General features: G+C 44.1%; 1 protein-coding gene across 1 annotated transcript in view; it reads left to right on the top strand.

Moving 5' to 3' along the window:
* The window catches only part of LOC144752615 (uncharacterized), a 230,719-nt gene extending 216,604 nt beyond the window's left edge, over positions 1-14,115 (top strand). Inside the window, exon 4 of the mRNA XM_078640494.1 lies at positions 13,664-14,115. Within this exon, the coding sequence (XP_078496620.1) occupies positions 13,664-13,772 (109 nt within the window). The 3' untranslated portion in view covers positions 13,773-14,115. The remainder of the gene's footprint in view (positions 1-13,663) is intronic.
* Positions 14,116-16,243: the final 2,128 nt, after the last annotated feature.

Raw genomic sequence — 16,243 nt, 5'->3', positions numbered from 1 at the left:
CAACACAAATAATATTTTAACACTTGCTTTATGGTTCGGCCCCTTTTCTCATGAGTTTATCATATCTTAGATCAAAATGCTCCTAAACACTATGCTATCTATGAAGCATTGCCATAAACATTAGATCAAGTTGTGCGGTTATTAAAAGACCATAAGAGTATGATGAATGATTGGGAGAGTGAGCAGTGTCAAAGGTTAGAATCAATTATGTGCAATATTGGCTGTGTACATTTAGGGATTTGTATTCAATGATGAATTCTGAGCGGTACATGAATTCAATGTCCTGAGCTTAATTATGAACTCAGAAGAACAAATTGGTTTGATATTTTGGAATTGTAAGATGTTACCTTACACTTCAACATGTAAAATGTTTTTAAATAAATGTCTTTATTTAGATACAAGAAAATGCTATTCTAAATTGGGTTTATGGATATAATATTTGTTGTCGGTTTTTATGAATGATCAGCTCTTTATATAGGAAGATTGGCCAAAGGAGATTACAGTTGGTATTTTGTAAATGTTTTATTTTGATAATATGTTGTACATAGTCTGATGTTTGGGCTTATTGTTTTTTTATTGTCTTTTTAGTGGTAACTATTCAATAAGAGACAAGATTTAATTACGTCATGATAAAGGTGGTGCAATATTAAGCTACAACACCGAAACGCGTCGACGCATAATTACACCATTAAATCCGAGGAACTACTGAGGGTGCCATCAGTTAACAAAAGTTGCACCAAATAAACTTGATTCTAATCAGATTAATATTCTATGATGGTTTTTAATGAATTCACTTTGCTTTCTGTTTCTCACTTATATTTTTAATTGTGTATATTTTTGGTGATTCAGGCCCAGATGCATGAAGCTAAAACCCGCTCGCAAAGGGGCAGATTCTCAGAATCTGCCCCTTTGCGACCGGTATTTTTGCATTTGGGATGCATCATCCCAAATACAAAAATCGCAAATTGAGAATTCGCTAAATTGCGATTACTTGCATTTAAGGAATCTCAAATTAAGATTCCTTAAATGCAATGCATTAAAGTTTAAAAAATAGCGATTTCGCTAATAGGACTCGCAAATTACCATGAAGTACAACTTCATGGTCATTTTCAAAAACTTTGAAAAATGCACTAAAGTGCATTTTTCAAAGTTTCATGTTGCGCACACACATGCCCTAAGGGCATGTGTGTGCACAACATATGTGCACAGATCAATTTTAGTGGTGCACCCTTGAAATCGCATTCTTATTTTGCGATTCGCAAATTGCGATTCGCAAATTGAAAATTCTTCCCATTCATTCCTATGGGCCTCTAGTCACATAGGAATGAATGAGGAGGTATTCCTTAATTGCAACTCGCAATTTACGAATCGCAATTAAGGAATTTTAAGAAATCGCTATTTTTAAAGTGATTTCTTCTTGCATACCATTTTGCTATTCCTTATTAGCGATTCCTTATTTTTCGCTAATAAGGAATCGCAAAATAGATGCTTGATGCATCTGGGGGATTGTGTTTTTTAACATTTGGAAAATGTGAATTTTATGTATGTTTAATGTATAATGTTATAACTTTATAATAAATCTACAACAAACTCAACATCAGTTAATTTTTGTTATATTTACAAAATTTAGGCCATGGCTTGTTTAGGAGCATTTTGATCTCTGACACTGGACTGAATGTACATAAGCCTTTTCACTCAAGGGGTCCTTCTTTTTGTTGATCATAATCAGTACCCAGCCCCTTGATAGGTGGGTCACTCCCTTTTTCTTTTTTGATTTATCATATCTTACACATCACAAACCTTGATATGTTATCTTCCACATCACTATATTTGCTGCCAGATAGATGTCACATTTTCTTAATGGTTTTAGTGGGCATCTCACGATTTTCCAGGGCATGCTGTAATTTTTATTATGCATTGCTGCTGTGTTTTAGCATGTTCCACGCTTTTTCACGCATCAAGTACCAAAATGTGAAAATAAAAAACAAATTCAGTGAACAACTTATAACTTGCAACTTCACAACCATCCCAACGCCCACCCGATATCTAGCCTTTGTAATGTTCGAAGACTGCGTTTGAGCAGTCTAGTTGTCGCGCACGTAGCAGTGCGCTAGCGCGGACGTGATACGCCACGCCCGCGCTCTAGATAAATAAAGGAGGCGTGGTCACGGAACTAGTCCGGACCACGCGGAGACTAAGACAGCGTGTCCTGTGTCCCGTTATTACCGCGCAGCAGTAGGGGCGCTGCGCAGTGTCACACGGGACACAACAATGGCGACGAGGGCCTAACGTGCCCACTCTGTGCTGTGAAGCACTACTTGCCCCCCCTTCAGCCACCTACTCTTGGAACTCCAGGCCCTGGCAGGCCCCGTGAGGCCCCCATGTGGCACCCGGCATCAGGGTAGTGGCGCTGGCGCTGCCTCGCGCACAAGAATCCTCCTCTACACCTGCATCCTCACATGCTCAGAGGTCAGAGGTGAGCACAGCCCTGGGTGACCCAGCTCATCGGCCCCGCTGTCGACGACAGCCTGAAGCACGCCCTACCACCACGTGTGGGCGACCCACACGGTGAGGAACACCCAGCTTACGTCCTCCTCACCCCACGTGCACCAAGCTTCAAGGGTATCTCCTACCCCTCAAGATGGCGAATATTCCACCCATTGAGCCGTTCACAGTGGATGGTGCTCCAGCGTCCCTGGCCCCTAGATGGAAGGACTGGGTGGAAAGGCTACAATTTTATTTTGAAGGAGCTGGCATGGGGAGGGAAAGGCGCAGAGCGCTCCTCCTGCACCTTGGTGGGAAGGACATTTACCGTATCTATAAGACCCTGGTGGAAGCCACCCCTCACACCTATCTCACGTTGCTCACGGCGCTCAACGCTCACTTTGAGCCTATGCAAAGTAAGGACTACGAGCGTTTTATTTTCAGACAGGCACGTCAAGACGCAGAGGAATCCCTAGACGCATTCCATGGGCGCCTGAAAGAGCTGGCGAGCACGTGCGGTTTCCACGACGAGCAAGAAGAAATTTGCGGCCAAATCATCCAAGGCTGTTATTCATCCGACCTGAGGGTAAAGATCCTCCAAGAAGATGGCAAACCTCTGGTGGATATGCTAAAACTAGGACGTTCGAAAGAATTGTCCCAAGCGAGGGCGTCCCACATGGAAGCAGCACTCCACAGACAAGTCAAGACGGAGCAAGTCCACGTGGCGGAGCATGTCAACGTGGTGCGGCCGAAACAACGCCCTGCCGGGAGAGGAAGACCGCCGGACCGCCGACAAGACTGTGGGTACTGTGGAGGCGCGCCACACCGGGTTCAAGACTGCCCAGCGCACGGGAGAAAATGCGGATCATGCGGACGCATGAACCACTTCGCATCCGTTTGCAGGTCATCCAAACCGAAGACAGAGGCCGCCCATGCTATACGGGAAGATCCTGAATGCGACGACATGGATGACGACGCGAACAGCTACCCTGTGCACTATGTATTCGCCATAGATCAGCCGCAGAGGAAGAAAAAGAGACTCCCAAAGTGCAGGTTGACAATACAACACCAAGAGGTGAAGGGGACGATCGACACAGGGGCCTCGATCGAACTCATGGCGGCTAACGTCTACAACCAACTGCGAGACAAGCCAACCCTGAAACCCTGAAACCAGCCAAGATCAGAGTCTTTGCCTACGGACAAAAGACACCCATACCACTAATCGGGTGTTTCCACACGGAGATAAGACATCAAGATCAAAAGACACTTTCGACCATCTACGTCACCAAAGAAGGCAGTGGGATGCTACGGCTACGGCCAAACAGCTGAAGAACTACACCTGATATCCTTCGCTATGGCGGTGTTGGAAGAGGAATTGGACACGATCCTCGAAGAATTCGAAGACACCTTCAAGGGCATTGGTTGTCTCCGTGGAAAAGAGGTTTCGCTACACATTGACCGATCCATTCAGCCCGTGGCTCTTCGGCATAGACGTATAGCACTCCACCTAAGGAAAAAGGTGGAACAAGAACTAGAAGACCTCGAAAGGCAAGGCATAATCCAGAAGGTCAGTGGGCCCACCTCTTGGGTATCGCCGATCGTCGTAGCGCGGAAGCCCAAACAACCCGGACAAGTCCGCATCTGCGTCGACATGCGCCTACCCAACGCGGCGGTGAGAAGGGAGAGACATCTAACACCGACCATAGATGACATCCTCGGAGAACTCAATGGAGCCAAATGGTTCTCCAAAATGGACCTAAGGTCAGGTTATCATCAGTTACCATTGCACCCGGATTCTAGGTACATCACCACATTTTCTACTCATGTAGGACTTAGGCGTTATCGACGACTCAATTTTGGAATATCGAGCGCCGCAGAAGTTTTCCAGAATACAATTCGAGAAGTCCTAAGCGGGATCACAGGGGTCCTAAACATCAGCGATGACCTGCTGATATATGCTAACACTGTGGAGGAACACCACCAGAGGCTCCGAAGCGTGTTACAAAGAATTAAGGATTCAGGCCTAACGCTTCATCGGGAAAAGTGTCAATTCCTACAGAACAGAATCAGCTTCTTCGGATACACTTTCTCCGACAAAGGTGTGACCCCCGACCCTGAAAAAGTGAGAGACGTACAAGCAGCCCCAGCGCCAACCAACACGTCGGAAGTTCGGAGCTTCCTGGGGATGGTGAACTTCTGTGGGCGGTTCATCCCCGACCTGTCGAATATCACCCGACCACTCCGGGAGCTCACCAAAACCACCACCCCCTGGCAATGGGGAGACGAACAAGAGGGAGCATTTCAGAATACGAAGGCGGCCCTGTCGGCCAAGACAACCCTCTCCTACTTCGACCCGACCAAGGCAACCAACATAGCGGTAGACGCTAGCCCGTATGGACTGGGAGCAGTGCTAACACAGAACCAAGGAAGTGAAGACTGGGCGCCCATAGCCTATGCAAGCCGGTCACTGACAGAGACCGAACAACGCTACTCCCAAATAGAGAGAGAGGCCATTGCTATCCACTGGGCCTGTAGGCATTTCCTTGTGTACGTTTACGGACACCCATTCACCGTCTCCACTGACCATAAACCCCTGCTTCCCCTATTCAAAGGATCGGTATCTAAACCTCCACCTAGAATCGAGAAGTGGATCCTGCAACTTCAAGAATACGATTATAAACTGGAGTTCAAGCTCGGTGCAACCAACCCCGCTGACTACCTCTCCAGGCATCCGAGGGCAGCAACCACCCAAGAAAAGGAAGATGCCGAAGAGACGGAGGAATACATGAGAATTATTTTTGAACGGTCGAGACCCCTACCCATGAGCATCGACATGATCGTAGAAGCCACCCGCAGTGATGAGGTCCTACAACTTGCGATAACAGCCATGCAACAGAACGACTGGAAAACACTCCAAGCTTCACTACAACAGAGGACCCCGGAGGCCAAGCGTGCACTGGAAACCATCCTCAAAGTCAGAGATGAATTATCTGTGGACGCTCAAGGTTGCCTCCTCAGGGGACCCAGGATTGTCATGCCCACGAGTCTAACACAACAAGCTGTTGAACTAGCTCACCGGGGCCACCAAGGCGTGGTGAAAACGAAAAGCAGACTCAGAGCAAAAGTCTGGTTCCCGGAAATGGACGCGAGAGTCGAACAAATGGTCAAGGAGTGCCGCTGGTGCCAAGCGGCCGGCCCACCTGAACCACCACCCCCAGTGATCACCGAAGAGAACCCGAAAGCACCTTGGGAACAAGTCAGCGCCGACTTTGGACACTTACCAGATGGCCGCTACATGCTTGTTGTCATTGATGACCTGACCAAGTATCCCGAAGTGGAAATAATTGCATCACTGGCTGCCAAAGAAGTGACGGCGAAATTTGAAAAAATCATCGCCACCCACGGCATCTTCGAACAGGTCAAGACCGACAATGGCAAACACAACAGTGATGGACAGAATGTGGATCAATGTCACACATTCACCCCAGTCCAAAGATCTGGGCCCAAATCCATCGTTTTTCCACTCCACACCACCCTGGGTTAGACAATGGCGATATGCAAATCAGCTCTGACCCTGTGCCCCATGGGAACAGTCCAGTCCGAACTACAAAAGCCATGTCCTTCCCAGAACGGAATCAAGCATCCGAGGACCGGACCGGTTTCGAGGTAACACCTCTCATCAGCCCGGCTAGCTTGACTCAAGACCGACAATGGCCCGCCATTCCAGAGTCAAGAGTTTACCGATTACCTCCAGGAGTGGGAAACAGGAAAATCACCCCCAGATGGCCTCAAGCCAACGGTGAGGTAGAGAGATTTATGAGGACATTAAACAAAGTCATCCGGATTGCCCACGCTGAAGAGACATCGCTGGAGAAAGCAATATATACATTCCTGAGAGAATACCGACTCGCGCCCCATCGCACAACCACAGCTGCCCCGGGGCCATCCACGATGGGGAGAATAGTCCGAGACACCATTCCCCATCATCACACCTGGACCCCAACTGGCGCAAACCCCCAGCAAACCCTGCTCAACAGAAAACGTTCAAATGAATATGCCAATTTCAGACGCCGAGCCAAGGAGTCATTCATAGGAGAAAGAGATCGAGTCTATGTAAGAGATCGATATCCAGGGAGCAAGTTCAGGCTCCCATTTGAACCCAGACCTTGGACAGTCACGCGTCGGACCGGTACGATGATTACCGCTCAAAGGGATGGAGAAACCGTGACCCGCAATGTGTCTTTCTTCAAGCGAGCATCCGCCATGTCCGAAGACCAACCCAGTCAGGAGCCGGACAGAGCGACGACAAGCCCGAAAACCCCAACGCGCTGTCCCCGCTGAGCGAACAAGAGAATGATGGAAGTCAGCATCCAGGGAGCTCCCCAGCGTCTGAAGTGCGAAGCACTGAGAGTCCTCCACCCTCAGGAGGTGAGCTGTCGCCAACTCCAGCTCGACCATATGTTCCACGAAGAGTCCTGTTCAGAGGTGAGGCCGCGGGCTATGGACTAAGAAAAAACCCAGCCCCCTCTTCGCAGCTGGCGGACTTTGCAGTAGGCTGAGACTGGGGATCCTGATCTTCACACTGGTAACAGGCCTGCCGGCCATCTTTTGTTGACTCTCTTATGTCCAGGCGAAGCAAGCGAATTGTGAATGGACTTTGTTATTATGGGTTTTGTTTTAATAAAGGTTGAAAGGAGTGTAATGTTCGAAGACTGCGTTTGAGCAGTCTAGTTGTCGCGCACGTAGCAGTGCGCTAGCGCGGACGTGATACGTCACGCCCGCGCTCTAGATAAATAAAGGAGGCGTGGTCACGGAACTAGTCCGGACCACGCGGAGACTAAGACAGCGTGTCCTGTGTCCCGTTATTACCACGCAGCAGTAGGGGCGCTGCGCAGTGTCACACGGGACACAACAGCCTTGTCTCCCTTAAAAGCAAATTGTTGAATTAAGTTTTGCTGTAACTTAAAATAATGAACACGTCTTTATGTAAACACTTACATTTAAATGAAGTCTGCTCTCTTCCTAGAAAATCATCCGAATAATTAGGGGCCCACAAGCTGGGGTTGCTTTGTAATGTGAGCTGATTAGGAAAAATGCTTCAGTGCTCTGAGGTGCTTGAGGGCACCTCAGCCGTGGGTGCCTCTTCGCGCTTGTGTGATAGATTGGTGGGTTGCTGCCTCAGCTGCAGAGATGCATGGTCATCCTACCGAGTCCGATGTCCAGTCCTTCCAAGAATTACAATATTCCGTCAATGGATGGGAATAAGGGCTGTTATTCACAACATCCTTAGACAGCCGCAGCACGCGCACAAATGTACACTAACTATAATATCCTTACCGCAACCGACAATATGAAATAACGGTGAAATTAATACATATAAAATACAGAACAGCTAATGGGCACAGCTATCCAGTGCAAAAAAGTCACGGTATGTCATTTTTTGATGCAATCATACTACTTTCCGTGAGGCCCCAAAAACGTGGTGAATGCACAGAGCAACGCGTTGCATATATTGACCACGTTTGTTATGCCATCACATACTCCTAATGAGAGAGACATGGTGCCTAATAACCTGGCTCCTAGAATCTGTGCATCGAAGGAGCATCAGGCATGAAAAACTCGAGAGAAGAGTTTAAAACTAGAAACTTCGCTTGTTTCAAACTTCCTGCCGGATAACCTGGAAGCTCAAACCGCTCCCGCTGCCCCGTCCCTGAAGTGTTTGTGTATCTGGGTCTCAGATGTGGCCGGCCATGGGAGGTGAGAGCAGCCTGGGATGGAAAGTTAATTAAAATAAAGGATGGGATGGTAATTAAAAATAAACAAAACATATGCCATGTTGTGGACCTTGCAGCGATCCGTGCACGGCTCTGAGTGTGGAGTACGACCAACATAGGACATGATACTTGCTCATTAGGGTCCTCTATAGAACTGTGTTAGCTCATAGTCTGCAATATGATTATTCTGTTCTGGGCGGAGTGCGATGATCTTTACAGGTAGTGCCAAAGGGATACGGCGGGTGGGGGGCGTTAGACTGAGTGTTTATTCAGGACTAGTTGGGGTGAAAATGAAAATGTCCTTTGATTGTTATTCCTTATAATGTGAATGTATACATACGGACTCTGACGTGAATGCGCTATATTTCTAATGGTATGTACATGCACATGTTATCCTGCTAATAAAAAAAGATTTTAAAAAAAACAAAAACTGACCTTCCGTCCTTTCCCCGGGTCACGCACTGCCGCCTGTGATCCTGCTGCTTCCTCCCACCCCTCCCCAAGCCAATCACAAAGCTGCAATGCCATTGGTGTGGACGGCGCCCAGATGGGCGCCTGAAGGGAGGCTATTTTCTCTAAGTAGGCTGCATTGCAGCCTGCATGGAGAAAAAGGGAGTGTGCATGACTGCTTTGGTCGGCCCCAGAGGGCCGACCAAACAGTCAGGGCCCACAACAGTGGGCAAGCAGCTCCCCCATTACCCTCCGGGAGGACTGCCCACCTGCCTACAACCAGGCACTTCTGCTTTCTCGCAGTGCTAGAAGCGGAAACATAAAATGGTAGATTTACCATTTTATGTTTCTGCTTTTCGCACTGCGAGAAAGCAGTAGGGCGATGCCCCCACACCCCAATGAAGCAGCCGCCACTGATAGTAATACTGGCTTGTACGAAGAACAATCAAACAATTTCCTCTTGTAGATTTCTTTTTGTTCATTGTTCAGTTGTTCTACTAAGTGTTTGAAATCCACAGTTTCCTCTCTTGCTTGCTGCATTGCAGTCTGCACCTCATTCATAGCTGTAGCTGCATCCTTTTAAATAATTGGTTGTCCAATTGACTCGCTGGTGCAGAACTTTGGCTGCTTTGTGAACTTTCCTTGGATATCTCAGCAGCGATGGTTTCTTCCTGTTCAATCTTGTCTTTCAACATTTGTAATTAGGTTGCAAAAACTGAACACTCAATGCTGTTGAAAGAGTCTTTGTAACAGTCATAGGGGGATGTGTACAAGTACATGTACATTACAAGGCAGCGGTAAGCCAAATTAAGTGGCTTAACGCTGCCTTGTAAATAAAGCTAAGCCCCTATGGCCACCACAACATTGATAAAAGTGACATTCTGGTGGTGATAGGGCCTTGTACATATGCCTCCTAGTGTCCAAGTTAATCTGATTCATCCCGCCATGGGTTGAACAACTGAAAAATTGCCAAGTAGAAAAATTCTCTTCTCTCTGAGGTTTGGCAACTAAGCTTTTGGTAGTTACTTAGATTCTCATTATTGTCTCACCAAACAACCGCCACATCCAAGATCTACATATCTTCTTTATTCGATATTTTCAGTTAGATTACTTCTATATGTTTAGTGCTGGAGTAGTTATAGAGAGATATTTTGAAGATGAGGACTCCTTCTTGGGTAGTATCTATCCAGCATGTTAGTTTTCAGAATGTCTCTAATTTCAGGATCATATTCTGCAAGGTACTGTATTTCTGGGAAATATTTAATACTCTATTTTGCCTGCTTGCAAGGCCTAGACTTACCCACACAATTCCTCTTCGTTTGGAGAACAAACTAGCTGAGCTCAATCTGTCCCAGCATTCATATGATTCTTTTTCTCTGTGGGAAAGCATTTTCAAACTGAAACTATACAATTTCTTTCTAAGACTCTTTCGTGTAGAAATCTCCTCCCATATCTCTTTCATCTCTGTCTTTTCTGACTTTGTTATATATATGTAAATGTATTTGAGCTTGTAAAGCGCACTGCTCCCCGTCCGTAGGTTTCTTGGCGCTGTATAACTCTGATGAACCCGTCCTGGCTTTCCCTGTGGGATGGTCCCTGCTGGGAGTCCCCAAGGTGGAGCCAGGCATCCCCGGAATTGATGGGGCCGTTGTGGAGATTAGGCAAGCTAATGCCCAGAGTTGCCGAGTGGAACCCCTGATTAGAGTAAGCACCGAAGTGAGAATTATCGAGTCCGCTGACCAAAGTCCACGAATCTGCCGCGTCGGGAATTGAACCCTGGTCCCGGGCCGACTTCTGCTTCCGGGTCTGCCGCCTCTAACCAGTGAGCCACACTACTCCACTCCTACTCACATAGTGAGTAACAGGAATGGAGTTGTCTGCAATAAATTGAAGAGACACATCTTCAGAATCACTGGGTTGTAGTCATTGATATACTTGGGAGTGTCTGCTCTTCTCAGGTTAATATTATTTTTTGGCGATTAAAATTTCAGGGCATGTTTGGCTGCAGACAAAAATCTGTTGACTCTTCCTTCTGAGATGATAAGCCGTGGGAATCCAAAACTACATCTTGTTTCTTTTGCATTTGCATCTGCATTTTCGACGACAGTACTTTGCACATATATGAGTTTGAAACCGTAGAACTTGTTGTCTCAAGGCATTGTCTGAACCATCTTTTGGGATGGCGCATGTTACATACTGTTGGATGAAAGGCAAGACAGACTCATTGTCTCCTCTAAATTTCGGGGTGTTTTTTACCCATAACAGCATGTGAACATGTGGAACACCTCTAGCTTAGCACTCTCTTTGCCAAAATAAATCAGTTACTTAGTCAAGAGGAGGATTAATTCTGTTGCAGATGAAAGCCATCATTGCTTGAAACCTGTGATTAAAATATCTGCAAACGTTTGCAGGGTCCAGCGGCAAAGTTCTCCTGGTGTCTTCAGATTGATGTCTTTCATGTTTAAGTTGGCTTCTCACAAGAATTGAAGCAGGCCATCTCATGCATACTCAGCACAACTGAGTATTAGAAACCAAGTTGGTGCTCCTGGGTTTCTTAAAATGCATTTCAGCTCACCATGACAACAATGCCAATATTAGTTGGTACCACGTCGGCACACCATGAAATTAAGCAAGTTGTATTCCATGTTTTCATCTTTTCCTTGAACTTTGACAACAAATTCCCTTGCTGATATTTTGCAGATTCATACCTGTCTTGAGAATGTGGTTTACTGCATAAGATAGGCCTGACAAGTCGCTCTGAAATAGTAGATGAAATATATAGGGAATACATTAGTGAAATCTAGGATCTGCTGAATATACTCTAGTTGAAATGTACTCGGCTGCTTGTATTTGAATAGGGCGGTCATCATATCTACAACTTCCTCCAGTAAGAAACAGATGTGGAAAACAGAGTGTTTCTAAATCTTTCTCCCACACACTCAATGGAGCTCCTTCTGCTTTTTTTCATTTGAAAGAGATCAATAGCAACACCAATAATCTCTTTCGAATGCAGAGGATGAATACTGTAGTGTTCATAAATTTCTTCTGATCTCGATCCATCCACCTTTTCAATCTGACCTCTTGATGTTGATGTGCCATCCTCTGTATGTGCTTTATTTTGAAGAACATCTACATCTTTATAATAAATATTATTTAGTACCAGATATACTGTTGCTTTTTTATTTTACTAACATCCACTAACTCTTGCCATTTTTTCTGTTTTAAGTAGGGATACCAATGACTAAAATATTAAGTGCTTCTTCTATATCACTCCACCCCTATAGTGTCAATATTCTGCTTGAAACCTAATGGCAAGTACACAACTCTACCTTTAAAACCTTTCTGTAACTCTTTTGGGGGCAAGTTCCCTGTCTTTGACACCATACGAGCTATAGTTTGGAATGGATGTATACACTGTCGTAGAATTGATTCATAAACAATTAAATCTTGTAGTTCTTGAGGGATTGGAACTAATTGTAATTTGTTGGGTCTGATCTAGCTGTCTTTTTATTGTCCTTGAACGTATTATAATAGTACTTATATATAATTACCTGTGTGGATCAAAGCGGTCCTCTACAAATAAGCTGCAAATTTTCACCACTATTCTCTGTTGTCTTCTTCAGTTTTCCAAGACACAATAACATAAAGGTTGAGTTTTGTGGTGAGTGCATCGACAACATTTACAAACACAGTCTGGTTTCTCCAAATACATTGCTTTAAACCTTCTATTCTCTTCTTGAAAGTTATCAACAGTAATACCTGTGTCTTGTTCTGCTACACCTGCAGATACCAAGTCCTTATCTTCCCTACACTCCTCTTCAGGACCAAAGAAACAAAACTGAACTTCATCACAAATGTTTTGTACCCATGCTGCTGTAAAATGTAAAGGAGCTTTATTCATTACTCTTAAACATAGGGCAGGAGTTTAAAAACAGTAAGGCCTCTTAACACATTTCAGAACAGCTAACATTCTAAAGTGATGAAAGGTTTCTTTGATAGACTTGCTAGTGAATGATCAATTGATTCCTGCAGAACACAACAAACACTGCTACAGTTACATTTACATACTGGGGCCTGTCTACGTCTTCCCTGTACCTCTTCAGCTATGACCTCCTCTGTATTTCTACCATCACCTCTTTTGGAATTGGAGAACCGTCTTTTTTATCATAACCAGGGCCAGACTGGGTACCAAAACCAGCCCTGGCAAAGAGCTCGGCCGGCTATGGGTGGTTGGGGGTGTGGCTGAGGTCTTTGTCATGGCCGGTTTCAGCCGATTTTCTTGCAGGGACCAATTTTGCAGCTTTGCTGCAAAACCAGCCCTTTAACAAAAACGTCCCTCAGGGGCCCAAAATCGTCCCCCACCCTTGCGGCCCACTGGGAAATGCCTGGTGCCCGCTACGGCCAGTCTGGCCTTGCTCATAACATTGTCGAGAATGGTCATCTGAATGTACTAATGGGTTTTCTTGGAAACAGATTTCTTCATTAAAGAAAGGCTCAGTACTAGAAGTATGTACCCATTCACAGCTGAAAACTTTGCAAAAGTTAATTCTATTCACAAGTCTTTTGTCTTTTTCCCCTCATACACAACACTATTTTATCCTCTGTCTTTATTCTGTTTAGAATCAACATAAATTGCTTCCTTTTGAGAGTAAAGGCCTTATCGACGACAACCTCAACACGTTCCTTTTGTCTGACTGTTTCTCTCCTTTTATACTTCTTCAGATTTGTTATTAGATTCAGAATTACTCTGCTACTGCACATTCTAACTCTAATTTCCTTACACTGCTTCTGCCTTCTGCTTAAACTCTGAGTTTTTTGTAATTATATTTAGTGTGGATATTGTGGACTTTTTCTCCTGTTAGTTGATCTCAAACTTTGTTTGTTATTTACTTGATTTCACAGATTTTTCAAGTGTCTACATAATATTTTAAGAAATGTATTCTTCCCTCTTTCAGTCACGATCCCGGCACAGGACGGAGTGGATGCGGGTCTGCAGTACCTCGAGAGGAAATCCCCTGGAAGGAAATTAAGAGCCCTGAGGGAGTGGAACTATATCAGAAGTAACACTGATGTAACAAGCAGAAGCTAAAGATAAAGACAAGTAGAAGTTAAAGCTTTTAATTCCAGCCTATAAACGCAGCAAAGATCTACACCCGTCCTATAAGGGGTCCATAGGGTTTTAAACTCAAGAACCTAAAATCCAAAGGAAGAAATTGATAATCAACCTTGGATCAAATTCTGCCACCGATGTTGGGCAAATAGAATAACCTGCTTTCTAAATAAAAGGGAGCTCAGACACCAATTTGAAAAGGACCAAGTATCCTTCCGATACAAATAAGTAATAAATTGTTTTTAACCTGTAAAAAGCATAGTCCTGAAGAAGGTGTTCAAGCCAGTTCACCGAAACGCCGCGTCGACAATCTCTGTGCTTTCTCGCTATTGTTTTTAAATACATTGCACTTTCACTTGTTTTTAAGACTAAATGTTGTTTTTAATGAAATTGTAAAAAATGTATAAATTTTGCTTTTGCCGAATGTAACCAAACTTAATAAATGTATAAATTTTAACATGACTCTAGTATTCAATTACCTCTCATCACTTTTAAAATGGAAAGCTGTATGTAAAAAGAACATTTGTATTTAGCAGTTTTTTGTAAATTTGTTATCAACTGTGGGTGCCTCATACTTATGTGACTTAGAACTTAACATATAAGACTGTTCCTGTCTTATTTGTTCATAATAACCAGGAAAAGGGAATCCTTTGTTTTTATCTTTGTGATACCCATTCCCTTTTCATTGAAGGGTAACTCCCTGAATTTTCTTATTATATTATTCTTCCCTCTTTCACCACATTGTCTGCATTATGCTCCTTTTGTTTCTCAGTTGTGGCTAGATAGTATCCTGGCCTCTGTTTCTTCCTTCTCTGGCTTTTAGATGGTATTGTAACTGTCTGTAGTTGACTAGAACTTGATATTTGAAAAGGAAATAAGATAAGTACATTTACATTTTTATTATCTACAATCAAATTACATATTTTAAGCAGTTAACTACCAACATAAATGGTTCTCATACTGTAATATAGGCAACATTACTCTGTTAATTTTCATATTTATGCCTCTGTATCATTCTATGAAACACTGTATGCATTACTTTGTCACTGGGTATACTACCATTTCCAATACTCAGTTCCTGAGCATCTATCCATGTTTAAATGACTACTAGGTTCTGTCAACACTTGCCTACACAGATGAGTGAGTGTAGGAGCCCATCTCTAGCAGTACCATGAGATGTTTAAGGAACCGTGTTGGTGTGACTGTCTGTTTCAGTAATTGTATGTTTGTGGCCGAACAAATACCTCAATCTCTGTGTTAAGAACTAGAGAGGTATGTAGGTGTGTCTGCAGCTACCATTGATACTGCTGCATACCTAAGTATGTGAGTGAATATATAAGTTTCATTGACACTACGTGGTTGGGCGAGAAAGAGTGTCTATGCTTTTCTGAACATGTATGTGAGTTGTGATATGCGTGATATACTCTACGTAGTGCTTGCAATAGAGGTGAGCAACTTCATGAGTAACTTACTAAAAGTCGGAAGGACGTTTCACAATCTTTTAACCACAAAGCACCATGCTTTATGGCATACCTACAGCTTATTTCAGAGGTGAGTTATGTATACTAAAATGTGGATTTAAGACTTGCCAAACAACTTTTACACACAAAGTGAAGCTGGCAGTAACAGTGCACAGACAGAATCCTGACTAGTAGACCTGACCCATGTTTAAAGGACTATTTGTCTGGATGGATGACAAGGTTGTATAACTACTTGCCTGCATATCTCAGTGAGTGTAGGAGTGTACCTATAGCAGTGCCATCAGATGTTTAAGTAAATGTGCCAGTATGTGACTGTCTGTTTTAGTACCTCAATAACTCTCAAAATGTGCATGTGAGTAGCCGGATGAATACCTCAGTGCCTGTGTTAGGGAACAGAGGAGTATATAGGTGTCAGTGCAACTGCCTTTGATACTGGTGCATACATAAGCAGTTTCTGAGTATGTGAATGTATGTATAAGTCCCTATGTCGCACTGTGAGTGGGTGAAAAAGAGACTCTATGCTTTGGAAACATGTATGCCAGTAGCTTTATGGGTGGCATACTCTGTGTACTACTTGGCATAGGTGCCTGCAAGTGTATGAGTAACTTATTGAACTCCAAAGCACATCTCTCATATTTTAAGCACAAAGCACCATGCTTTATGACATAGCTACATTCCATCTCAGGGATGAGTTATATCTAGTAAAACATGGGTTTGAGACTTGACAAACAGCTTTTACATATCAAGTGAACCTGGCATTGAGAGAGCAATTCAAGCATGCAGTAAAACAGCATATGTACAATATACAGTTCCACAGCATCACATTGTGAATGAACTTCTCCCACACCTAGTCTGCACCTCAAAGAAACTGTTACATACTCACACACTCAGAAAGCAACTTACTCATCTATTAAAATCTTTATAGGACCACACACATTACCACT

Source organism: Lissotriton helveticus, chromosome 5_1 (assembly GCF_964261635.1).
Source record: "Lissotriton helveticus chromosome 5_1, aLisHel1.1, whole genome shotgun sequence".
NCBI classification, from domain to species: domain Eukaryota; kingdom Metazoa; phylum Chordata; class Amphibia; order Caudata; family Salamandridae; genus Lissotriton; species Lissotriton helveticus.
The sequence above is the reverse complement of the archived record's forward strand: the minus strand, read 5'-3'. Positions and strand labels throughout refer to the sequence as shown.